The sequence below is a fragment of the Berghia stephanieae genome, chromosome 4 (genome assembly GCF_034508935.2).
Source record: "Berghia stephanieae isolate SIO BIC M18660-M18661 chromosome 4, UCSD_Bste_1.3, whole genome shotgun sequence".
NCBI lineage: Eukaryota > Metazoa > Mollusca > Gastropoda > Nudibranchia > Aeolidiidae > Berghia > Berghia stephanieae.
In genome coordinates this window covers 76,487,475-76,514,926 of record NC_088363.1, presented here as the reverse complement: position 1 = coordinate 76,514,926, position 27,452 = coordinate 76,487,475, and the positions used below count along the sequence as shown (strand labels likewise).

Genomic DNA, 27,452 nt, shown 5'->3' with positions numbered 1-27,452 from the left:
AGATGATGATGTAATGGTGGTTGTTGTTGCAGTAGTGATGGAGATGATGATGTGATACTTGTAGTACTGGTGGTAGAGATGATGATGTGGTAGTTGTTGTAGTGGTGGAGATAATGATGATGTGGTAGTTTATGTTTTTAAGGGTTTTACGGCGCTTGCAACACATTAAGGTCATATCAGCGCCAGTAAAAAGGAAGAAAATGGGATAGTAAAAAGTTCTAGAATTACAATAAAGCATCCAAGAAAAGTGAAGACAAAGGGGAATTGGTTCAAATAAGAAACAGGTGTAGATTCCAAAAGCACTCTATCAAAGTACTTAGTTTGAGATCACTAAAAGTCTCATCCGGACACAAGCACAGGTCCCCGCTAAGAGGAACACACTCAAATGTTTTACAAATCATATATAAAGAAAACAAAATACAGTGCATAAAAGAGAGATGATTTACAATGAAAAAAATATCATCTCCCAAAACTAACTATACATTCGACTGTTTCCCTCTCAGCCAGGGCATCTGGCCAGGAACAGGACAAAACCAAGTAATCTCATTCCAAGACAAAGACAGAAAGCATGTTGGAAAACAGATATAAGGGGATAGAAGACACAGTATGTACCCCCCTGCCCACTATGGGAGGTCAGGAACCCCACTCAGGATGATGTGGTAGTTTTGGTGGTGGAGATCATGATGATGTGATGGTGGTGGTTGTGGTGATAGGGATGATGATGATGATGATGATGATGTCACAGTAGTTAGTTCATGATTGCATAAACTTCTTAATACCAGATGGTAATATAATGGTCAGTTTTCTTATTTCCGGGACAAAAAGTAAACTTCCGTATTTTCTGAGACGGCCATTATTATTATGTGTTTTCAAATTTCCGGGACAAAACCAGAAATTCCGAGATGGTAGTTGGCATGCCTGCAGTACCATTTCATCTTTTAAAGATGTGGTGTGCACAGTGAGTTTTTTTTGTTTTTTTTTGATTTATCAAGTTTAAAGTGACATTGCTGGGCCCTTAAAACACTAGGAAGAGGGGTCTGATTCAATCAATCAGATTTATCATCTGTTCACAATATACAGTTACTGGGTCTTTTTGTCCTCAAATAAGTGGCCAAAGATGTTTTACAAAGCGACTACCTTATAAAGTAACAAAATAGATGAAAAAACTGTGGTTGAACAAAAAACTTGGCCACTTTAATATTTCTTTTTACAGGCAAGCACAAGCTCAACTACACTTATAACCAAGTCAGGCAAAACAAACCAATAGCAAATCACTACTAAAAGAAAAGGTTAGAAAAGTTTCAGTCTAAAGCCCTATTCACCATGTATCCAAAGGATTGACCACATCATCTCTAACTTACTTCATCCCCATCCTCAAACCACTGATCCTCTGACATGAGCAATTTCAATCTTCTTTCTTTCTTCTTTTTCTCTTCCTGTGATGAATAAAAATATGAAATAAAGCATACACATTTTTAAAATTGCATTATATGCATTGTATACACAATAAACTGGTGCTTAATTCCATTTTAATAAAATAAATAGTAAAATCTTTTTTTATCTCCTTCTCCTTCTTCACAAATCAGATTATCACAATCAGCTTAATTGTTATACTCACTCAAACAAAAATATATATTTCTTTCTATAGAAAGCTTATTTGTTATTCACAATCAAAAAAAGTTGTTTAAAAAATATATATTTAAAGCTTATTTACTTTACTCAAAAGAAAAAATGATTTTCCTTTCTACATAAAGATTATTTGTCTCTATTTAACCAATCTGCTTAGTCGACACAGTTATCCAAATTCCAGAAGCTGAGTGATTTAGCAATGGCCTGTAGTAGATTTGAACTATCATTTTTCAATGTGGTAAAATTGGGTGAACAACAAATGAATTCAATTTTGTTGAATAATTGTTCAGTGCATACACTGTTCACCAGCGCTTCTGAGATGTCACTTTTCATACTTCACCTTGTTTTTACTGAGGACAATGAATGCAGTTTCCTAAGCTGCAAAAGCCTTGAATTTCATTTCGAAATTCTATTATTGACTTCAAATTCAATTTTTTGTACCCCAGTTCATCTCAACATATTACAAGATTAAGGTGGAAAAAGGATGGGGTCACGAGACATATGGGCAACAAAGATGATTCCAGTTCAAATGTAAAATCTAATTAACATTCTACATCTTCTAAAATCCACACTCATTCTAGCTTTCCAAACCTACAGTGCGAAAACATTTCTATTTTCTTTTCATGACTGCAATATCTCAGCATAAATTACCATAAAGGTAAAATCAAGGGTGGGAAATAGAATTGTTTTTCCCATGACAGTGCTTTGCTGACCTTTTTCTTTTCATCTTTATTGTCTGTGTCATCTTTGCCCTTCTCCGTTGCAATTTGTTCTTTTTCTTTTTTAAATTTCTTTTCCTTTTTGCCCTTTCTTTGCTGGAAAAAAAAATATGAGAAAAAGGTACAAACAAAAAGAATAATTAAAAAGGCATCAATACATACATTATATATATATATATATATATATATATATATATATATATATATATATATATATATATATATATATATATATATTATAGAATTATATAAATATCGAGGTTTGGGACATAATTCTCAAATTTTGATGTTATCCATTGATCCTCCAGTTTGCTTTAGGAGTTAGTGTAGCCCTTTTCCCATGATCCAATAAATTTTCTTGTGTCTTGAATAGTGATTTGATAATGTGCATTTCAAATTGACTCTTTCAACTCTGCATATGTGCAAACCGTTGTAAGACCTTTCTAAACCATGTTGACCAAATGCTGTAGTCCCTTGGATTCAAGTCAGGACTCATTGGAGGCAATGCATTTTTAGAAATAAATAAAATGTTAATTCTTCTTAATTGATACTGCAGTGTTGCACCACCGTGTTGAAAAACAAATGAGAGAAAGTTAAACGAAGTCTGGAATAAGTTTTTCTTCTAACAATGTTACATAATTATTCACATTAACGTTTTTGGTTGAAGGGTCCATGAAATGTAATCTTTTCTTTCCTCACCATACACCATATTTTTTGGTAAACCGATTGATTTCATAGTGACGTCTATTCAGTGAAATGTCTGATTTGATTTGACATCATTATTAAACGAGTTTCTGCCGTGCACTTGATGTGAAAACTAAAAACAAGACAAAAATTAGGAATCTTTTGATATATGAATTGTGAAAGACTTTTGTATAACCAGCATAGTTTTAAAAAAACAAACCAATATAGGATTTTTAATTAAACTTGCCAAGTATTAACTTAATGTCTTCTTCTTGTTGATTGTAAATGTTCAAATGTTTCAGATTTCTACTTCAAATTGAGACAGCGTCATACTTTTTCCTGTTTTCATTTTTTTCCCTCACACCCTACATATAAGAGAAATATAAGTTACTTACACAAATAATGCGTGTATAAAGAAACATATTTTTTAAAAAAAGAAAAGAATAAAAAGGGAAAAAAGAAAAAGGAGAAAAAAGCAAATCCAAATAAAATTTGGGGAGGATTTGCATGCTAGATTGCTATAAAACTTACTCTTAAATCATCTTCCCCAGAGGGCTCCTCTTTTTCTGTGTCTTTCTCTTTCTTTTTCTTTTTGGTTGGCTCTTTGTCTTTCTTCTTTTTGTCTCTATCTGCTCGGTGAAATAAACCTTTCTCTAGAAGGCTGTAAAATGTAAAGGATTAGTCAATGAATGGCAATAAATAATCTACTGCAGACCTGCCAAATTGCAAACTTCAAATTTAGTAAATTGACAAGGAAATTAGTAATTTCTGAAATCGTGTACGAACAACACCAATTTGACATCGATGACCACTTCAATAATACATCGTCATGCTTATGCGCTGTAGAAATGCTTGATTATTGTTATTATTACCACCATCATTATAAGTCGTTGAACAGTGTAGATTGACCTGAAATGATCATGCCAATCAACGTCTCCCAATAAAAGTCAAACGTCAAAAAGGACTGAATATTACGACCTAGCAGATTTCCTTCGTATTAATTTGAGTCAATGGATGATAGAATTATCCTGAATAAAAAAGGCTACTCATATATCAGTCTGTAAAAAATAGTTTTATAATTTTTAGATTTGTCAGTAATTCTGATCTAATAATATTTTACAATGGCTGTTCGGAACAATGTTGATCCCCAACCCTATTATTTAATATAATAGTGGAGAACCTTTATGGAAAAATAAATGCTATTACGAACAGGCAGTCATCTATTATACTTATTGTACTACTATATTGTGGAAATAAAATTAGAACAAGACAAAACTTTTTAGAGTCAACGTTTATAGAAATACCCTTAATTTAAGAAAGATTGGCAGATTAATTGTATATTTATCTGTAAAAAATAATTTTAGCATTTTTAGATTTGCCAGTAATTCTGTACTCAATGATACAAATTTAACATTGGCTTTACCAAACAATGTTGTCAGCCAATCCTATTTTTTAAAAAAAATTAAAGATTACTATTACTTCAAGAGAGGTTTAAAATTATGTCATTTTTTGTTACGGATAAGATTACTATTACTTGATCGTATCAAGAGAGATTTAAAATTACGTCATCATTTTTTTGTTGCGGATATGCTAGAATTGTGTAGAATCGATTAAACTTGCATGCGCAATGAAAACCAACATTCAATTCAGGACACAGTAATATGATCTAGCAGATTTTCTAAGTATTAATTTGAGTTAAAGAGTGATAAAATTAGGTTGAAGTTTAGTGAAGGTTTGCAAGTTACTCGTATATCAGTTTGTAAAAAATACCTTTGGCACAGTCCCTATTGCATTTTTAAAGCAAGCATTAGATGTTACCATTTTCTATCTTGCACTTTTCAACTGAATCATCACTAGTGATCATCACTGAATTTATATCATTATAATGAGCACATCCCATTTGTAAATGTTTCCATGAAGATGTTACTCCGTCAAACGTTTAAAAGAAAATGACTTTGTAGATATGTTACAACCAAGATTCATGGTGGCCAGACCGTAATAAATGGTAATTTGCTGACCACCCGTAATCCAGCCATATCCTAATAAATTGCAAGAAGTCCATGCTGCAGTGCAACCTGACTGCAACAATATGTGCATTTATAGAGTAAAATACAAAAAAATACACTGAAATACAGTATGGTTTTGCTTGTTTTCTTTTTAAAGGTTTTACAGCGCTTACAACACATTAATGTTATATCAGCACCAGTAAAAAGGAAGAAAATGGGATAGTAAAAAGTTCTAGAATTAAAATTAAACCACCAAAGAAAAGGAAGACAAAGGGAAATTGGTTTAAATAGGAAACAGATGTAGATCCAAGCGCACACTATCAGTGAGCTTAGTTCGAGATCACCTAAAAGTCTCCCTAGGAGGAACACATGTAAACAATACATAATAAAGTGCGCAACAGAGAGATGATTTACAAGACAAAAAAAAAAAACATCTGTCAAAACTCTAACTGTACATTCGACTGTTTCCCTACCAGCTAGGGTAACCGGCCAGGGCCAGGACAAAACCAAGTAATCTCATCCCAAGACAAAGACAGGGAGAGCATGTTAGAAAACAGATGTAGAAGACACAGTAAGTGCCTCCCTGCCCACTATGGGAGGTCAGGTACCCCACCCAGAAATACAGTATGGCCAAACAGAGTTGGCTAAAAGAAATCCGCTTTCTTACGATACGGGCAAAAAATTCAGTTTTATTGTAAGGTGCCGGCCTAACAATGACCATTACGCTTTTTTAGGTTATGGCTTGATAAAGGATATGGCACATTAAATATAACAAAAATCAAATAAGTGGCAAGTCTAGTCAGATAAATTCAACCATTTCAGAAATGACTAATAAAGATCAATTGAAAAATAATCTTCAAATTTGAAATTCCAGATTAAATACAATGCTATACATAACCTTATAAAGAGAAAATAATTTTAAAACACCAAACCCATATCTCACCCATTAAAATCTACTCACGTGTTCATGTAGTTGATGCAAGATGTTCGATTGGTGAAAATGGGATCTGTCTTGTTTTTGCTGGCTGACCACTTTGACTCTAAAAGTTTGTCGATGGCAGCATTTGCTGTCAAAGGAAAAGAGTAAGGTGTCAGAATATGAAACAAACATCCAATAAATCTGTCAACTTGTCAAATGCATATCTTTTTCACAAACCCCTTCAGTCACTGTCAGACAAAAGTATTTATCTTGACAAATTTGGCTGGAAAAGAAAAAAAGACTGATTCAAACATGATCAAATTTTCAAAATTGAAAAAAATAAGAATCGTTCGGTTTAAATAACTATATATTGAGATGAATTATTTTTGATTAAAATTGATTCACCATAAATTGTGAAGTAATAACAATATAGAACAATAAAAATATTTAAGTCTTTATCAGTACCATCAACTGGGGTAACTTTGCCTTAAGGGGTAACTTTGCTTCTGTAAATTTGGAGCATTTTCAGTCATCTCAGCTTTGTTGTAGAATTATTATTTTCCTGGTTAATTGACTGAACCTTTTATCAAAGGAAATAATTATCACAAAACTAAATATACTCTAATTGGTCCAAAATTAAAGAGGTAAAGTTACTCCTGTTGACGGTATTAAGAATATAAAATAAGAAAAAAGGATAACATTATAAATTATACGAATATCACAAATTTTGAATTTCTCACCAAAAAAACATTTCACTTCCATTCCATGGAGTTTGCCTTCTCTCAATGGCAAAGCAAATAGCAGATATTTTGCAACTGCATACTCCTCCTTAGTCACTTTTGGCTGCAACACAATATAAACAAAAGTCATATATCAGGGTATCTCAAAATTCTTGAAAATTAAAACACCTTAACAATAAATACAAGCAAATAACCAAATGAAAATGACATTGCATAAAGACAATGTTACAGAGACAACACAAATTTACTTGTCTGACCAAAATCAAAATATTGTTCATTCATTATGAATCATTATCTGAACTGAACTATGCCTATTTTTATCAAATCACTTAGTCAACATTTATATAGTATTTCTTTGTTTTTAAGGGTTTTACGGTGCTTGCAACACATTTAAGTCATATCAGCTCCAGTAAAAAGGATGAAAATTGGATAGTAAAAACATTCTAGATGAACAATTAAAAGGACTTGAGGAAAAAGTAAGATAAAGGGGAGTGGTACACATAGGGAACAGATGTAGATTCCAAGAGCGCACTTAGTGTACTTAGTTTGATTTTACCTAAATGTTTCACCTAGACATCAGCAGAAGATCCCACTAAGAGGAATACACTCGAATGTTAACAAATCATATGTTAAAAATGAAAAAAAGCAAAAAAAACAGTACATAACAGAGAGATGATTTACAAGGAAAAAAAATATCATCTCCCAAAACTATAAATATACATTCAACAGTTTCCCTCCCAGCCAAGGACTCCGACAAGGGTCAGGACAAAACCAATTGTTTGTTTGTTTGTTTTTAAGGGTTTTACGGCACTTGCAACACATCAAGGTAATATCAGCGCCAGTAAAAAGGAAGAAAATGGAAAAGTAAAAAATTCTAGAATTACAATTAAAGCACCCAAGAAAAGGGAAGACAAAAGGGGAATTGGTTCAAATAGGAAACAGATGTAGATTCCAAGAGCACACTATCAAAGTACTTAGTTTGAGATCACCTAAAAGTCTCATTCAGACACAAGTACAGGTCCCTACTAAAAGCAATGCACTCAAATGATTACAAATCATATATAATATGTATACAAAACATAATAATGTGCATAACAGAGAGATGATTTACAAGGAAAAAAATATCATCTCCCAAAACTAACTATACATTTGATTGTTTCCCTCTCAGCCAGGGCCAGGACAAAACTAAGCATCTCATTCAAAGACAAAGACAGAAAGAAATTGGAAAAAAGATATAGGGGGATAGAAGACACAGCAAGTACCTCCCTGCCAACTATGGGAGGTCGGGAACCCCACCCAGATATTGTATTTGTAAAAGGACACATTCATCCCAATCAATCTGTTTGGATTAGAGAATCATCAGAATAATGAATCACCAATGAGAGTGAGTGTTTCAGTCAATTAGCCAGTTAACTGCCCTACTCTGGAAAAATATGTATTAAAAAATTTAAAAACTCGTCCTTCAAATATGATTTGATTTTAAAATGACCCTCATCTTGATAAAAACTCTCAAACCCGGGACTTTGCAAGGCCCCAGGTTTGAAAGTTTTTGCCAAGATGAAGGTCATTTAAGTCAATAGATAGTTGAAGGAAGAGTTTTCTGGCCAAATTTTAAAATGCATATTTTACCAGAGTACAGCAGTTAATTGTTAATTGTATGTATTTGTATTTAAGGGTTTTACGGCGCTTGCAATACATTTAGGTCACTTCAGCGCCAGTAAAAAAGAAGAAAATTGGACAGTAAAAACATTCTAGATGTACAATTAAAAGGACTTGTGGAAAAAGTAAGACAAAGGGGAATGGTTCAAATAGGGAAAAGATGTAGATTCCAAGAGCAGACTATCAGTGTACTTAGTTAAAGACCACTTAAAAGTATCACCCAGACACCAGCACAAAATCCCACTAAGAAGAGAAATACACTCAAATGTTTACAAATCATATGTAAAACAAAAATTTTAAAGTGCACAACAGAGAGATGATTTACAGGACAAAAAAATATCATCTCCCAGAACTCTTAACTATACATTTGACTGTTTATCTCCCAGCCAGGGCCTGGATAAAACCAAGTAATCTCATCCCAAGACGAAGACAGAAAGCATGTTGGAAAACAGATATAGGGGAATAGAAGACACAGTAAAAGTGCATTCCTGCCCACTATCGAAGGTCAGGAACCCCACCCAGTCAGCAGTTAATTGGTAAAGGGCCTCAGAGCATGGTGAAATTTGTAAATATGCACTACATAAACATATCAAGTTCAAGACACCAATTTGAATACCGACATAATGAACTCACTGTGTGTGAATAAAATATATCTATTGAAGCTATTTCAATTTTGTGACAATTATCTAAGGGTTTGTTTGTTTTTATACCTTTTTGAAATTTTTTTGTTGCTTTTGTTTTAGGGCTTTTATAGTTCTGTATAAAATATTTGAGGTAATTTCATCACCAGTAACAGAAGGACTGGAAAAAGGAAAAGATTATGGGTCTGCATTTGAAAGCATAAGAAATTAAGTGCCAAAGGTAGACTAGGCCAAACAGGGAAACAGAAGTAGATTCCAAGAACAATCTATCTGTGTGTCTTGACATAAGACTACTTGTTTTCTTTCCCAAACACCTGCCCATGATCATATCACGAGGAGTACACTCTGTTGCAGCAGCTTCTATCGTTTACACTAAAAGATTATGACAGTCTACACATTCTGCAAAAAAAATCCATACTCATTGACTGTCTCAAAACTCCTAAATATTATCAGACACTCTGCACATTGTTTGTTTGTTTTTAGGTGTTTAACGGCGCTTTCGACACTATTTAGGAGTTTCTGTCTATTATCAATTTTTATCGGCCGAGGGGCCATAGCTGCTCAATCGTGTACTGTTGTAATAAAATTTTTATAAAATCATAATAGTTACATGTTTCTTATTTTAAAATAATTATTTACAATTTCTGCAGGAGTTCACATTCCTGCAGATACTTTAAAATTGTAAGCGGATCGACTGACTGGAACAGAGACTTCAAGTCCTTGTTTTCATAATGTTGTGACCTTATTTGTTCTAACTCTGTACATTCAATTTAAAAATGTTGAACTGCGAGGTCACAGTTACATCTTCTGCAGAGGGGTTTTTCATCCCTCTCCAGAAGGAAGGGGTGAGTGAGGGCAGTATGTCTGATCCGGAGTCGAGTTATTTTGACCTAGTCTCTTCTTTTTAGCCCCGAGTTGGGTCTGGGGCCGAGGTCAGTCTTAATTTGTTATGTACATCTCGACTCCAGGATCGTTCCTATTCCTTTCGGACGTATTTTTTTATATTGATCTTTAAATCTGCGTGTGGGATTTTACGGCTCTCTTGTAATTCTTGGCTCAGCGCCTCTTTTGCCAGTCGATCCGCTTCTTCGTTCACCTTCCAAGATACTTGTGATTCTTGGATCGGTGCAATAAAAATTTGAGATCCCCTTAAGTATGGACAGCGAGTCAAACAAGATCAAGAATTTGTTTTTATTCGACCTCTCAGTGAAACGGAGAGCATTTCGGATTGCTCTCGATTCCGCTGTAAAGATCAAAACATTTTTATCCAGGCGAAGTGATCCGGTGCCTTCCGATGAGTGATAGGCACACCCTGCTGCATCTGTGCTCTTTGAACCATCCGTGAAGATGTGAGTATAGTTTGTGTATGTTTGTAATATAGTTTTTTCCTCCTGAGATGGAGAGGTGGCTCATCTGCCTCAGCATAAAGGCTTGCCACTGGAGAAGAGCGGAAAGATCAGAGTGCCAAGCGCAGTCCCTGATGATGAATTGGGTCCAGCATGCCTAAGTAGGATGGTTTTACAGAGATGTGTAGTCCAATTTTGATCGAAATCGAATAAGGTTTCGGTATATCTTTAAAAGAGTGTTAGTGTCCGAACCCTATTCCATGCTCGACAGAACCCTCATTATTCTCATTGCTTTCATGCATCGCAGTCTGAGACCTTTGATATGGGCAAGGAAATTTTGTTTCAACAAAGATCAAACCCAGGAATCGGGCTTTGTCCTTTACCTCAATTCTGGAATTGTTGAGATAAAGGTCAGGCTGTCTGATGCAGGTGCGTTTTCGGCAGAAGTGGACAGCTACTGCTTTTGATGGGGAGAAGGAGAAGCCATTGAGATTTGCCCACTCCGACAGTTTGTTTATTTGGAGTTGTAACTGTCTCTCAATGGTGTCCATACTCGATTTACTTCGATAGCATACAAGAAAGTCATCAACATATAAGGAACTGTCAAAATTCTGTCTCATTGCATTCACTATTGAGTTTATTTTAATCTCAAACAGAATAGGAAACAGAATGCTACCCTGTGGAACTCCCTCTTCCTGATCAAACGGATCAGAAAAGGTGGATCCCGCTTTGACCTGAAAGGATCTGTTGCTTAAGAATGCTCTGACAAACATTTGAAGGTTTCCTCATAGACCAAGATTGTGCAGATCTTTGAGGATTCAGAATTTCCAAGTTGTGTCAAAGGCCTTCTCGAGGTCAAAGAAGATTGCTACCAAGTGCTCACCTTTGGCAATGGTCTCGCGAATGAAGCTCTCTCATCGAACAAGGTGATCAACAGTTGATCTGTTCTTTCGAAAGCCACATTGGAGGTCGGAGAGGGAGTTGTTGTGTTCCAAGTAGAACATCAGATGCTTGTTGACCATTTTCTCCATCAGCTTGCACAGGCAGCTGGTGAGGGAGATTGGTCGGTAGTTTGAAGCGTCCGAATGGTTTTTCCCAGGTTTTGGGATTGGAATCACGGTGGCCAGATTCCAACTAGGTGGAAAAGTCTGTGTTGTCCATATCTTGTTATATATATTCAAAAGGACAACCAGACTGTCCTGTGGAAGATGTCGGAGTATTTCATAATTGATGTTGTCAGGACCCGGTGCTGTGACATTTGTGTCACGGAGGCAGGCACCCAACTCCTCAAGTGTGAATGGTCACTCTGCACATTCTCCAGATCAGACCGTTGGGAAGATCCCAGACCATAGTCTATCAGCCATCACAAAAATGTCTCCTTTTACTGGTAGAGAATCCATGTAACTTCTATCCCAGTTCATTCTTCCAAGACAAATTCAATACTCCAAATTTACCCCCCTGTGAAGTCATGGAAGTATAAGGGCTGCCGAGTTTCATTCTGTTTGCACTTGGGGCACCATCTATTTTGCAGTTGAGAAGGGCTATCCTCCATTTCTTCTGTATTTTGTTAAATCAACATCCAGTAATCGCCTCCAACCTGACACGGGGCAGGGTTGGTTGGATTGCTTGCTGTCATAACCGTGCCCCATTCTTTGGTTGTTAATGGTAGCATTCCAGATTTATGTGTATTGATCTGCAGCATTTGGCTCTAACTTCTACCCCATGTGTTAGTGCAGAATGCTGCAGCGGAGCACAGTACCAGTAAATATGCCCCCAGGAGTGCCTGGTCAGCACCCCAAGTAAATTCCACTAGCTGCCTCAGAAAAGTATTGTATTTCTCTATCTTCTGGGCAGCACGCTTGAAATGGACCCAATAGGTAAGGCTGCAGTCTAGAGTAATCTACTTACTTAGGTTCTGATCATTAAGGGTTTTATGGCACTTGTGACACATTTAGAGTCGTACCTTCCCTGACCGACCATCAGCCCTGACTGACCAAATAAACACACGGGAGTTTTTGTTTTGATATGCCTTTAATTGAATGACTTTAATTGTCATAACCCGATTACATCATCTACGAAGACTGCTTCCACCACCACAAACTGTCTAAATTTCAAGTTGTAGCGAAAGCTCACTCACATTGACAATTTTGTTCAGGTAAGATTTAGTAAGATGAAAATGTTCCTTGTCTTATGGGTTGCACATCATCCGGCCTTATTTACAAATAAGCCAAATGTAACTCCTCTAACAGTAGAAATACAATGAGTGGCTTAAAACTGCCTCCTGGGATCTATATTTAAGAATTTCTTTTGTCAAATTGATGTTGAATCTCCATTGTGCCCTGAAATCAGGTTGTTCGGTGAGGGAAAGGGCATTTTTTGCATGTCCTTTCCATTACCAACCAAACAACTTAAATGGGTCTTTAAAATGGGTGCAAACACTGTTTTATGCTTTTTTCATTTCCTATACCTAGATGTGTAGATAGTTGCTAAACAGTTTGTCCTTTAACAGCCGCTGCTAATAGGAAGGCAGAAAAAGAGGCTACAAAGATGACTGAGTAAGAAAGAAAACGTCAGGAAAGGGGGAAAAAAAAAATAAAGCAGAGAGATTGGCACCGAAGTAGAAAGGGAGAGGGAAGGGCAAAAAGAGAAAGACACAAATTGTCCTCAGTGAAAATGAGTCAGAGAACCAGACAGAGGTCGTTCTGGATGATGATTCATATATATATATATATATATATATATATATATATATATATATATATATATATATAATATATTATAATATATATATATATATAATATATATATATATATATATATATATATATATATATATAACAATACATAACAGAGATATGATTTACAAGGAAAAAAATATCATCTCCCAAAACTATAACTAGACATTTGACTGTGTCCCTCACAGTCAAGAACTCAGACTAGGTCTAGGACAAAACCAAGTAATCCTATTCTAAGACAAAGGCAGAAAGCAACTCGGAAAACAGACATAAGGGGATAGAAGACACAACGTTACCTCCTGCATGACCTCCTGCCCACCATGGGAGGTCAAAGACCCCACCCAGTAGAACCTCCTAAGAGCAATGTGGATATATTTTTCCTCTAATGTACCTGTTCTTTTTCCATTTTATCATCTTTGCAAGTTTCTGAATTAGCCCATAGGAAACAGAATGCTACCCTGTGGAACTCCCTCTTCCTGATCAAACGGATGATGGGTTTAGCTTATCATTACAGCCCCAGTTCATGGATTCTGTTCATATTTTGCTCAATTTGGAATCAAACTGAGGGAACTGACTTTATCCATCATTCATTCCCTGCATCTGAAGCCAGCCTTCTCTGGAGACAGGGCTGTGTCTAAGATCGGTCCCAATTAATTTAATATCATATGCTGTAAGTTTGTAAAGCCAGGATTGGTGTGATATTGGAATGGTATAGAGATGGGCTGTCCCCCTCCTTTCCAGGTTTACCTGGCTAGATAGCAATTGTCTTCATAGATTCGTAGATGTGGAAGCTTTCCTTTTAAAAGTACATCAGATATTACCTCTGCGACCCAGGTGTGACACCAATCAGGAATGGTTGTAAAAAGTATATTCAAGAATAAATGATAATACAATATAGAGAGATGATTTATATGGAAAAAATTTTACCTCACAAAATAGAAATTCATTTGTCTTCCTCGAAACAAAACAAATCGAGGCAGGACCTGAGTAAAATCTGATGGCCTTGTTCAAGAACAAGAACACAAAGTGACATAAAAAAAGATAAATGAGAATGAGGGAAGCAGTGACAACAAAAATAGACTGAAATAGTCCAGCTCTAAATCAGGAGCCAATGTTCCTCTGCCGTAAGATGACATGAGAATGGTGTGGAGCACTGTGCCAAATAAAGCAGAGGAAGAGATACAATATATCATAAATTGTCTGCAAAGAGAATGGAACAATGTTGAAATTGAAAAGGACTAAAAGGCTTTGTACAATGGTAATTGTCAGTTCAATTTCAGTGCCGTGTCAATGGTTTGTGAGTCAATGGGAGTTAATGAAAGAATATGTATTTTTACCTCATCTTCTTCATCATCATTCCACCATTCCTTCTTGTTTTTCCTATATGAAGTATTATTTCCACAATCTCCTTCTTTACAACAAGCATGTCCAGTTCCGTGTTCATGATCATTTTCATTTTCACTATGTCCAGTTCCTTGTACATCATCAATCTCATTTTCACTATGTCCAGTTCCTTGTACATCATCACTCTCATTTTCACTATGTCCAGTTCCTTGAACATCATCACTCTCATTTTCACTATGCCCAGTTCCTTGTACATCATCATTCTCATTTTCACTATTTCCAGTTCCTTGTGCATCACTCTCATTTTCACTCTCCCTTTCCTGTGAAAAATAAGGCTGGCCATTTTCAAGTTCAATGATCACGGAGAATTTAAATTCAAAAGAATATAAATAAAAACGAAAACACCAAAAAGTCCCAGTCCAAAAATTGAAATAAGAAAAAGCCATCATTGCTTATTAAGACTTTGCATCAACTCAAGATGAAAGTCAGAACATATGGTGAAGCGATCCCATGTCAGCACAGTGTTGTATTAAGCTGCAACTAATAAAGGCAAGCGGAAAGCAAGAGAGAAACATTTCCTTGGACCTTAAATGAATATTTGCTGAAGTCTTTTCAAGAGTTGGCAAACCCTGCTATGCTAAATCCCAAATCAATGCTATAGGCTTTCCCTGAGAGAGGATGGCTCTTAAAAAACATTTTGAGGAATGTGAAAAAAGAGCAAGCGAAGGTTTGTTTGTTTTTAAGGGTTTTATAGCACTTGCAATACATTAAGGTCATTTCAGAGCCATTAAAAAGGAAGAAAATGGGATAGTAAAAAGTTCTAAAATTACAATTAAAGCAACCAAGAAAAGGTAAGACAAAGGGGGATTTGTTCAAATAGGAAAGATTTTGATTCCAACAGCACACTATCAAAGTACTTAGTTTGAGATCACCTAAAAGGCTCATCCAGAAACAAGCCCAGGTCCCCACTAAGGGGAATACACTCAAAAGTTACAAATCATATATAATCTGTAAACAAAACATAATACAGTGCATAACAGAGAGATAGATGATTTACAAGACAAAAAATATCATCTCTCAAAACTCAAACTATACACTTTACTGTTTCCCTCCCAGCTAGGGTATCCGGCCAGGGTCAGGACAAAACCAAGTAATCTCATCCCAAGACAAAGACAGAAAGCATGCTGAAAAACAGATAAAGGGGGATTGAAGACAGTAAGTGCTTTCCTGCCCACTATGAGAGCTCAGGAACCTTACCAAGAGCAAGAAGAGGGTTTAGGACTGTGGTGAGCAACCCACTAAATCAACATTTGAGCAAAATATGAGGAATCATCTATCAGAACTCACACACACTTCTGCTACAGTAGTCCAATCCTTAAGATGTTTGAGTTGGCTGACAGCTGAGTCATTGTTTTTGAATGGAATTTTCTTTGAGGGCAAGGTTTGAAATGCATGTCTAGGTGTTCTGGCTGCCATTTCATTTTATAAAGTAGAGGAATGCCAATGAAACAACTGACATGGAGCATCTGGAGATAGTGTCATATAACCGCATTATTTTCATTGCAGACTATCGTGCTCACAAGTTCATTTGGAAAAGTAGGAATTGCAAGGGAACCACTACGAATTACTCCAGATAGCCTCCATAAGGGCCAAGAAATGACACATAGATAAAAATGAACAAAAAAATTAATGTATCTGATATATCAGACTGGAATTGACCAATTTAAATACAACCATATACAAATTCTCCCAGACTGAATTTCATGGAAACTAACAAAAATGAATATCAAACCCCATGAAATCCAAACAGCAAAGAAAGAAAACTAAAATATAAATAAATATATTAAGCAAAATGGAGCCGAAACAAACAAACAATAAAAAAAAAATGATGACATTGTCAATGGATCAGGGCAGCTATTATTATATGGTCAGAACACAAAAATCTTTCATAAACTGTGCTCCAAACTGCTCAAGTTGATAATTTCACAGGAGCATTGCTCTTCAAAACAACAAAATGAGTTGAATTGCCTTTACTTTGTACCCAATGTAGCAAGAGGTCAACAAGCTTGGAGAGATTTATTTGACAGATCGCACTTTTATTCCGTTTTGCAAAAAACAATGTTCATGAAATGTTTCCAAAAGGTTTTGTTAAACAAAGTAAAATGGAGAGTGTAAGAACTATGTGGACTTTGTGGAAATGGAATGTTTGGGCTTAGGAAAGAGTTGGGTGATGTGCAATAGTGATTTGATATATATAATATATTGTAAATGATAAAAATAATAGTAGTAAATAAGTTAAGTATTAAGAAGGAGCAGAATTTGAGTGTCGGTCAATAAGATAATCCACCGCAAATAAAATACTTTGTAGAGGTGAACATCAAGGGCAAATATGCCAAGAGTGCAAAGCAAATGAAAATTATCCAAACCCATGCAAAATAGTAATAAAAGATTTAAAAATTAAGAAAATCAAAAAAGTGCACATGATGCCACAAGTGATGAGAACTAAAGTAGAAGTATCCTCCTCAGAATGGCAGAGATCTCAGAAGCATGAAATTCTCTACTCAGATATTTCAATGGAACGACAAGAATGTAAATCAAGTTTTATTCTTTCAACCGACAATTAAATATTCAATTTCATAAGCTTTGGTAGTGACAAATGATTTGTAAATAAGTTAAGTTTAGTTACTTAAATCAAAATTATATTTTTTGAAAGGGAATGCAGCCCTGAACATGACTGTGCTATTTGATTACTTTCAATAAACGGTTCATCGAGATATTGTTGTGTAAAAAGAGTATATCTGGTATAACACTTGTATTTATTTGTAATCAACCCTGGAAAAAAAATACTTGGGTCTCTCTTTGGAGTATACAACAGTACAGACCAGAATTGCCTGAATATATGACTATTACATCCTAATCTTATTTCAATATAAAGATTTAGACAAAATGCTGCCTTTGTGATATGCACACTATTACTATTATATTACCCTGATTTCAGTGGTTTAAACTCTGATCATATTAATCATTTTCACTCAAAAATTCTTTCTCACTTACCAATTAATAATTTTGAATGGTTGTGTCTAAAATTTTCAAAGCTCTACACTGAGCTCATGCTGTGTTATGCTTGATTATAAATTGGATTGCAGTATTTCAGTCACACATTTTTCCTAACTTTAAGCTGTATATACTGCCATAAGTTAGGTGTCCCTCCAATCGCAGAATAGCTAAAGTTCCACAAGATTCCCTCACCTGCCTATTATATCCTAAGATGCACTACATATGTAATTTTTGAAGAACATCTGTTGCAGCTGGCACACATTTTTATAGTTTAATTACCCATAAGCTTTGCTTTATCAATAGTTTTAGCTATTGGTCATCAAGTAAAAAAAAAAAATCACCTGAACTCTCTCTCTCTCTCTCTCTCTCTCTCTCTCTCTCTCTCTTCTCTCTCTCTCTCCCCTCTCTCTCTCTCTCTCTCTCTCTCTCTTCTCTCTCTCTCTCCTCTCCTCTCTTTCCTCTCTCTCTCTCTCTCTCTCTCTCTCTCTCTCTCTCTCTCTCTCTCCTCCTCTCTCTCTCTCTCCTCTCTCTCCCTCTCTCTCTCTCTCTCTCTTTTATAAATATAATTTCCATTCGCTTCACTGTCAATATAAAGAAGGCTTAAATAAATGGAGCTGATTATGATGATGATGACGACGATGATAATACATATAATAATAACAACAACTGCAATAAACAAAGTAACAAAAGAGTAAAAACAGATCTGAATGAATCTGAAAAATACATTAAATTATTTTAAAATTTAAAAAACAGACAATTAGGAAATACCTGTTTACCTATTTAGGTGTATTAACAGTAAAATAATAATAGCAATGAATCATAAGAGCAACAGCTTAACCAAAAGATAATAAGTGACATGGCTATCCACCCAATTGTACGTTTGCACAAAACCATTCCATAATTATTTTGTTCTTGAATTATCTAAGAGATTTATCTCCTTGATTGTGTCAAAATTTTCCTTCTCTATATTTTGGTCTAAATCATATGTTGCATTTTCTTAAAATTGTTTATATTGTGAAAGCCATTATATATGGAAACATTACTCTTTAGTAGTGCCGCGCTGAAGACCGGTCTGGACCGCGGTCCGACGGTCTTTTAGCTGTGAACCGAAGACCGTCCCAGAGGGGAAGACCGGCGGCGGTCCTCACTTCTTATCACCTTTCAACTAGTGCGGGGCGGTCCTTGCAAGGACCACGGTCCTACGGTCTCGCGCCATAGCCTACTACTTCCCCAGCGATTCGTTGCTTCGGTTGCCTATCTTCCACCAATCACCACCCATCCCACTTAATTAATCGCACCCACCCCCCTTTGCCATACACTAAACGACACAGACGACCATACAGGCAGACGACCACCAACCTCCACTCCGCAAACCGCCCTTTCGTGTGTGAGATGGGGGAACAGGAGGCGCACGCCTTGGACGATTCCATTATACGGGGTAAATTTCAAAATTTACTACACCATAATGATCGCAATGACAATGATCTATGGTGAAGGCATGACCCCTCTTCTCTAATGGGTTATTGTTTGAAATGTATGTGACTACAAAAGATGTGTGTGTTTGTGTGTGTGTGTGTGTGTGTGTGTGTGTGTCGAACCTAGCAAGTAGCAAATCCGATTTTTTGTTTTCTTTTGTCCATCTCTTGTCACCACTCCTTTCTATCGCAGTGTTGTCATTTAAAATAATACAATAATATTAAAATTTCGTTTGGTGTTTTTACTAATCAAATAATATGAGTTTCATTAGTTTCTTCCTTCCAAAAAACCCAGTTATAACGTCTGAATTTTAAAAAAGTCCAATAGAATATTTGGGGACCCCGATAGCTCAGTTGATAGAGCACTCTCTTTATACGCAAAGGGCCAGAGATCGATCCCGGGTGCAGTCGATTTTTTTCTGAATCCCTGTCTACTCAGCAATGAATGGGTAGCTGAGTTTGTTAGATCTGGCGAAAAGTCACCATCGACCCCTCTTATCACCTCATCCACCCCCTCTTATTATAACTTCACGTCTCTCTCTTACTCTTCAATGCTCGCTGCCCTCTAATGTGTGTGTGTGGGGGGGGGGGGGGGGGGGAGGGGGGGGGGTAGGAGTTGCGTGTGTGTATCAACGCCACGAACAACTCGATCAACGCCTTGGGCGATGCCATTATCTCCGTTAATGGGGATAAATTTCAAATTTTATTAAATTATCGAAGTAACAATGAAGTACGGTGAGCAAATAAAGAAGGCATCACCCCTCTTCTCTAATTAGGTTACAATTTGAAATGAGTGTGACTACTCCGTGTGTTTTACTCCTGTAGGCCACGGTTTTCATCGTGTAGCGGTCTTTAACGGTTCAAGAATGAACGATCCCATGCTCTAAAAGGTCAAACCGGTTCGAATTTCCAACAGTCTCTCAGGAATGTTCAATGTCGAAAAGGACCGGTCCTTGCGGTCTTCATTTCCCAAGGACCGTAGGACCGTGGTCCTTAAGCTTGCCAAGGACCGCCCCGCACTACTCTTTAGTGATAATATGAATGATAAAATATGATGATGAAATATAATAATGAAAATTTTCCTTTTCTATATTTTGTGGTTTAAATCGTATGTTGCATTTTCTTAAAATTGTTTATATTGTGAAAGCCATCTTATATGGAAACATTGCTCTTTAGTGTTAAAATGAATGATAAATAAAAATAAACTTAATATTTGAAATTTCGATCATTCATCCTCAGAGTCTATCACAAGAAAAGACTAAGATAGTCCAACCATCAGCTGCAGTGCAGCGCCACAAACTGAGCAATAGGGGCTAAGTTTCTTGCTAAATGAAAAAACAAGGTGATGAAGCAGGGCTTGAACTGGGGTCTCCAGGGTGGAAGTTCAATGCCTTAACCACTTGGCCATCTCATCCCTGAATTAATCTTCTGAGCAATATTAAGTTGAGTGCTTTATGGAATAACTTAAGTGCCATAATATGAATATAACGATTTTAACCACATTATTTTTGGACAAGAGTTTTTGACCTGACGAGGCAGAATGATAATAATGTTAATGACATCAATTATGTCATTCATCTTTGGGGGGGGGGGGGGGGGGGCGGGGAGAGGAAATTCCCAGTTCCAGTCACAGATTTTTGCAATAGTAAATTTTCATCATAACTTTGCAACCGTTTATCCAAGATCTAAAAGTAAGGTATCATTAAATGGGTTTTGAAGGCCTATCTGTCTATGTAAAACCTAATATAAATTTTTATTTTTGAAAAAATATAAAACTACCTAATATATCTATAAACATATAGCAACAGCAAAAGATATTAAAGTCTTTATAGTTTAGGTTGTCCAAGGGTCAAGTCAGTGTAATATTTCAAAGGGTTAAACATTTCAACAGTGTACAGAAAAAGAATGTAGTTTTATTTATTTATCTATTTAGGTGTAAACTGAGTCACCAGGGGGGTTCTTGTCAGCGTAGTGATCTGACTGTCAATAATAATGATGTATAATTGCACACTTGAAAAAAATACAACTAGTCACTCGCTACTATGTATTCACATACCTGTTTAATAGAAAGAGATTTTAAAATTGACACAACCCCCCCCCCCCCCAAAAAAAACAACAACAAAAAAAGGGGGGGGGGGGGGGGGGGGGGGGGGGGTTGGATGGGGCATTTATCATTTGCAATGCTCTGTCGAAAGAAAACAAAACAGATGAAAAAAAAAAGTGGCAGAACCAGGATTCGAACACACAGCATCGATTCCGACAAGCCTTCTTAGGCAGACAACTTATCCATTCTGCCATGACACCCACATGAATGTCGACGCATATGTGTATATATATTAACCTACTATTACTATCCATCGACAGATTTATTGTTGGTTAATTTTATGCTTTTATTGATATTCAATTTTATCAACTTTACTTATCTCTATGTGCATTACTAAACTTTCCATATTCTGGAATGTGGATAAATGTTTAAAAGAGCAGAGTTCTAAAAAATCGTCTGTGTAATATCGTCCATCGTTTTGCAAGACAGTGTCTGGCAATAATCACAGTCACAGTGTTAAAATATCACACTAATCACACTTATTGCTCTACTATATTACTAATATTATTAGGTACTTTGGTAAACGTCCATTTGGCACTTCAGCAGTGAGCTCATAAATGGCCTAGTCGCTGTGCCCCGATTTTTTTTTACTTTTGAGTGATGGGTCTCAGAAAAAGTTCCATAGATTTTTTTGTTTATGGATGGATTTTATGATTTATATGTCTTATTTTCTTCAGGAGGAATTACTCTGTCATTTGGTGTTGTTATAATGATCAAATCAATGCCAATTTAGTATATCTTTTGATCAAGGATAAAATAGGGTATAAGTTAGCTTCGGATAATTAAAAAATTAAAAATTTGTAAATAAAAATTCCAGCGACCGCACGCTATTTTAACATCTAAACTTTTTAATAAAATTAAATTCAGGGCAAACTTGCATATCGCATTCCTGTAATTCGTTCCAGGAAAATCCTTACTCAAATCCTCACCAGCCATTTTAGGCCAGTTTTCAAATCCAAATGGTGGTTCCTACCGGAAATGCAACAGTTTTATGTCACAAAGTCCATCAGTAAATAACAAAGGCAAATAGGACATTTTTATAAACTAACATAACTTTACTTCTGCTCACCTGATTTTCAAAATTTTGGTATCATTAGAATCGTGTTGAAAAGCACTTTATATATTGATATAGAATACAGGTTTCATTGAGCTCAACCCAATTTGAATTTTTTTACCAAAGTACCTACTATTACTACTATCTATCTACTATCACTACCACGTTCCATTACATTACATATTACATTACTTCCGAACTTGGGTATTTGGATCTGTGCTGGGAACATATGAGTATGAGTATCCATGGTCCATACGTTGTGACTAACTTAAACAACACAACACTTACAATCATATTCATATTCACCCACACTTACACATTTAATTTTAGTTAATGGAACTTGATCTAGAGACAATCCGGATTCAATACTATCAATGTCATAACTAAACTCAAATCAAATCTGGTCATGGTATCGGGAGGCTTTCCAACTTCCGAAAGTAGGCAGTTCAGTGAGCAGCAGCAGTGGCAGTCAAGTTGTGACCCAACTCGCTCATAGCAAAGTTGTGACTGGAAATTGCCGTTCGCGTTTTGGGGGGTTCAATTAAAGATGCGTAACTTCGTTATAAAGAGGAATATCGCAGATATTTTGGTATCATTATTTTCATCTTTCAATTTCCTTTTAAATGGTGTCAATTCAGGAAAAATCCATTAAAAATTACAAAAGTTAGAATGAAGTTAAAATTTGGCAATTTTCAAATGCATTTATTTTTTTATTTACCACGTGTGTTTTTAAAAAACGCTTGTTTTTAGAATAACATCTAAACTTTATTCATGCCAAATTTCAGGGCTATATATCTCTGCGCAGATACTTTTTAACTCTGCGCCGAAATGCCATGTTTACATTATCTTCCCATCATGGCTGCCCGACGATATCGATATTTTAAATTTAGTTCTGTATCATTTTAAAATTAGTCCATAATATTTTCAGTACTATTATTTACTTTGCTTTTATTTTGAATAAATACTTTCCCACTTTTTTTAATGAGCATTTTGTGGTTTTTGTTTTAAAAGTTTGTATATTTCTTCTCTTTGTGAAATTCGATATTAATAATATCGATATTTAAAAAATTCCAATTGCTTTAAAGTTTAATTTTATTTTGCCATCAAGTTTCTTTCCCATATGTTTAGATATGCCTTAGCCTTAATAATTATTATGGTAAGAAGTTCTATAGTTATAAATTTTGACACCCCTGCACATTGAGAGAGAATGGGGGGAGTGGGATCAAATTATATTAATTGTCAGTTCAAATGATGTAATAGCAATAAACCCAAAGTGGTTCAGCAGAATTTTTTAAAGTATTAAAAGCCAGAAATTTCCTTCTAATTAATTAAAATAGGGAATCCGTTTCAATTTATTTTAACTTTTTCAATCTACCATTTTATGTATATGCAATTAAATTGTCAAAGGTAAAAATAAACTCATTATGTCATCACACAACATGTTTATATCTTTTCATTTAAATACTCTCTAACCCTTTTTATTCTCTATGTATTAAATATTAAATCAAAGAGGGGAATTATTTGCAATTGTTTCAGTGAGATATTGGGGATCCAAAAGTGATATAGCAAATTGTTTCTTACTCTTACGTCTTTTAAATTATGTAACATTTGCGTCATAGTCATATTATGTAATAATGTGTTAATTTGAAATGTTTATTATCTTCCTCTTTATTAATGTAAATGCATTGTCCTCGATAAGACGAACATTTTGGTATACAATATATGATAAGAACTCCATATTGACTGTTTTAAAACCATTTTTTATTATTATTAACATCACGCGATTTCGGTCACAACTTTGCACCGGTAATTTTGGGGTAAAAATCTGTCTAAAATTTCAGACTTTGAACTGCCGTAACTACATTTCTGATCAAGATTGAAACAAAATTCAAACTGTTTTGTAATCTGCGTTGCCAGCTCTCTCATATGACATTGGTTTCAAGTGTGTGAGTTACATTTCAGAACTCATTTCATTTAGAATTTCTATTAATTAAACTCCCTACCGAAAGCTCCTCGTTCTAGAGTTCTAGCATTTCTTTCAATTTGTATTTTCACCGTGGACAAGTTGAGTATGAGGGATTTTTAAACAGATGATATGCAATTCAGTAACTTTGTTGTCATTTATTGAAGTGATCTGTGACTGTACTGTGAGTGAGTGTGAGAATATTTGGATTCTGCTGGGAAAAAAATATCAAAACTGAAACTGAATCTCTATATGATGACTATGGTAGGTAATTACCTCATCATCATCAGTCGTCATAGATTGCTTGCTCTTTTTCTTTTCTGACATTTTCTTTATGGTATGTTGTAAGACACTAAGAATTCAACGCGCTCCAAAATGAAACAAACAGCTGTTGCCTGTGTATGTAGAGAAGGTTCTGGTGAAGATAATATCTTGTTGATATTTCTAGTTAGTGTCCAAAATCACAGGAAGTCGTTGGTGGCTGACTTTCTCGGAGTTATACCCCTTGCATCAATTATGCACTTTGCCTCGCATATGAAACAAGGAAACAAGAAGCAACGTGTAAGATTTCAACCGAAAATTCTAGCAACAACTGAATCTATTTCCAGAAAAAAATTTTTTTAACAACTATAACCAAACTACTTCTCTACACAAAATACTTTGAATAAATATATATTAAATAAGCCTCACATGTTGTCAAGTCCCCATAGCGCAGTGGATAGCGCGCTGGACTTCTAATCCAGAGGTCGCGGGTTCGAATCCCGCTGGGGATGGTGGTTTTTTTTTGGTTTTTTCTTCAGAATTGATTTTATTATTATTATTATTACTTTTCTTTTTACTAATTTTTATTTTAACATGCACTTGCTTGTAAAGTCTGAGTAGGGTGACGCTATTCGGTGTTCTTTATGAGCTCTTTATTATGGTGGAGGTGTCAAATATTGATGTAGGTCAAAGACACCTGGTGTAGTTGTCCTTGATGTAGGTATATTGTCCAACAATAAGTTAACATTTTGGGCTGACCGTCGTGCACTTATTTGCAACTTTGCTATCAAATTAAATTGTTATGGGGGGTTGACGTCAGATTCGTGATCAGCGTCAAATTTACAATATGTTTGATTCCAAGAACTACGTGTTTACTCCAAAAATTGTTGAAATTATAAATAAAATTTTAATAATAATAATGATGATGATGATGATGATAATAATAATAATAATAATAATAATAATAATAATAATAATAATAATAATAATAATAATAGCAACAACAATACTAATTAATGATAATACTAATTTTTAAAAAAAATAATAATGATGATGATGATGATGATGATGATGATTGATGATAATAATAATAATGATAATAATAATAATAATAATAATAATAATAATAATAATAATATGATATGATGATGAATGATGATGATGATGATGATGATGATGATGATGATGATGATGATGATGATGATAATAATAATAATAATAATAATAATATATAATAATAATAATAATAATAATAATAATAATAATAATAATAATAATAATAATATAATAATAATAATAATAATAATAATAATAATGATGATGATAATAATAATAATATAATATATGACGATGATGATGATGATATGATGATGATGATGACGATGATGATGATGATGATGATGATGATGATGATGATGATGATGATGATGATGATAATACTAATAATAATAATAATAATTTTAAAAATTATTATTATTATTATTATAATAATAATAATAATAATAATAATAATAATAATAATAATAATAATAATAATAATAATAATAATAATAATAATAATAAACAATAATAATACATAGACAGCGCTCATTCTCGTGTAAAACACAAGCTCAGGGCACTTTACAATGTAAATTATCGATTTGAAAAAGAAAAACAACAACAACAAAAAACAAACAAACAAAAAATAAAAGAAGACATACAACACAATCAATTGATTGTCAAAACCAAGGGTTCATGGCGTCAATAAAAGCAAATACAGTAAAGATGTGTCTTGAGATTCTTTTTACAGGCAGGCAACGACTTGCACTCCCTCAGACCATTCCAATTCTCGGGACCGAAACAAGCAAAATATCTATCACCAAATGTTGTTCTTGATCTTTTTCCCGAAATTTTCGTTTGGTCATTACATGATCTCAAAGTGTAATTTTCAAATTTGCACATGACCACGTGATCTGTGAGATATTCGGGTGCAATACCAAACAAGATACGCTGTTTGTAATAATATATGTGCGCTTTCCAATGGGCAACCAATGGAGAGAGGCCAACAAAGGGGTTGCACGATCAAACTTACGTTTGCCAAAAACGAATCTTACTGCACTGTTTTGAAGTAGTTGTAATTGTTTTATAGAAGCCTGAGGCAAGTTGACAAGCTTTACTTACTTACTTATCCTCTTGATTCCTTGGTGGAACGTAAGGCGCCAACAAAGTTCCATTCAGGCATCTCTGTCTTGGACCAGCCAGCTTATTTCAATCCATGTCTTTCCGGTCTCGTTCGTCTCCTCTTCAACTGTCCTCCTCCAGGCTTAGTTCTGGACAGTCGGACCACTGTCTGTATTCATTGAGAAAAAAAAGCGTTTTTTATTGGTTAAGAGTACGAGTTGACGATTGTCGGGTATCAAGTATCAGTATCAACTGCCGCTTATTGTCATAAAGATGTCGCTAACAAGGGGTTTTACTCAAATGTACATATGTCGCTATTTTGGGATTTTTACTATTAATAACATGTAGCAAAAGAATCGGGACCAGAGGTCAATGTCGTTATCCAGGGGTTTTTATCCAGCGGTTGCACTGTATTTCGTTCTTTTAAAATGTCCTTGTCAATCCTCAGTCTGGACGTGCGCCATTTCCGGCGACGTTCAAGTTTTGCCATTTTAAATTCTCGAATTATCCACGGAGCAGATGGTTTAACGATCCGTTGTTCAAGGGGAGCTTGGCGATTAAGAAGCTCACTCCGTACAGAATTGTAAGCTTTCATTTTTCTCGTCTTGTTGAATCGATGTTATGGCGTTTTTAAGGTCTTTAAAAAAAAAAATCACTATGATCGATCTTCTATTTTGACGTGATGGTCTTTTTTCGAGTTTAGGTTTCTGGAATTCGATATTAAAACTAATCACGAAATGAGATGCAGAGGTCATAAACTTCAAGATTGTGAATTGGCGTTTTCAAATCTGCCACAACCCAGTCCAGAATATGACAATTGTTTTGATGTCTTGTCTAAGCGAATTTTCGGTTTAAAATTACTTTAAAATAGTAGTAGTAATAGCAGTGGTAGTAGTAGTAGTAGTAGTAGTAGTAGTAGTAGTAGTAGTAGTAGTAGTAGTAGTAGTAGTAGTAGT

At 35.1% G+C, this 27,452-nt stretch overlaps 1 protein-coding gene and 1 non-coding gene across 3 annotated transcripts in view; one reads left to right on the top strand and one right to left on the bottom strand.

Moving 5' to 3' along the window:
• LOC144971274 (translocation protein SEC62-like) overlaps positions 1–24,558 on the bottom strand; it is a 36,276-nt gene extending 11,718 nt beyond the window's left edge. The window contains exons 1-7 of one of the 2 annotated variants that reach the window (XM_078911882.1): positions 24,352–24,544; positions 14,416–14,742; positions 6,698–6,800; positions 6,000–6,105; positions 3,564–3,693; positions 2,343–2,444; positions 1,362–1,436 (exon numbers count right to left, since the gene is read on the bottom strand). In XM_078911882.1, the coding sequence (XP_078768008.1) occupies positions 1,362–1,436; positions 2,343–2,444; positions 3,564–3,693; positions 6,000–6,105; positions 6,698–6,800; positions 14,416–14,742; positions 24,352–24,402 (894 nt within the window). In that variant the 5' untranslated portion in view covers positions 24,403–24,544. Of the gene's footprint in view, positions 1–1,361; positions 1,437–2,342; positions 2,445–3,563; positions 3,694–5,999; positions 6,106–6,697; positions 6,801–14,415; positions 14,743–24,351 lie in introns of both variants that reach the window. The other variant, XM_078911883.1, reaches the window with a different exon arrangement.
• A 217-nt stretch (positions 24,559–24,775) lies between these two features.
• On the top strand, positions 24,776–24,848 carry Trnar-ucu (transfer RNA arginine (anticodon UCU)). Its single transcript has one exon. It is a non-coding gene; the product is annotated as a tRNA-Arg (tRNA).
• The last annotated feature ends 2,604 nt before the right edge of the window (positions 24,849–27,452 follow it).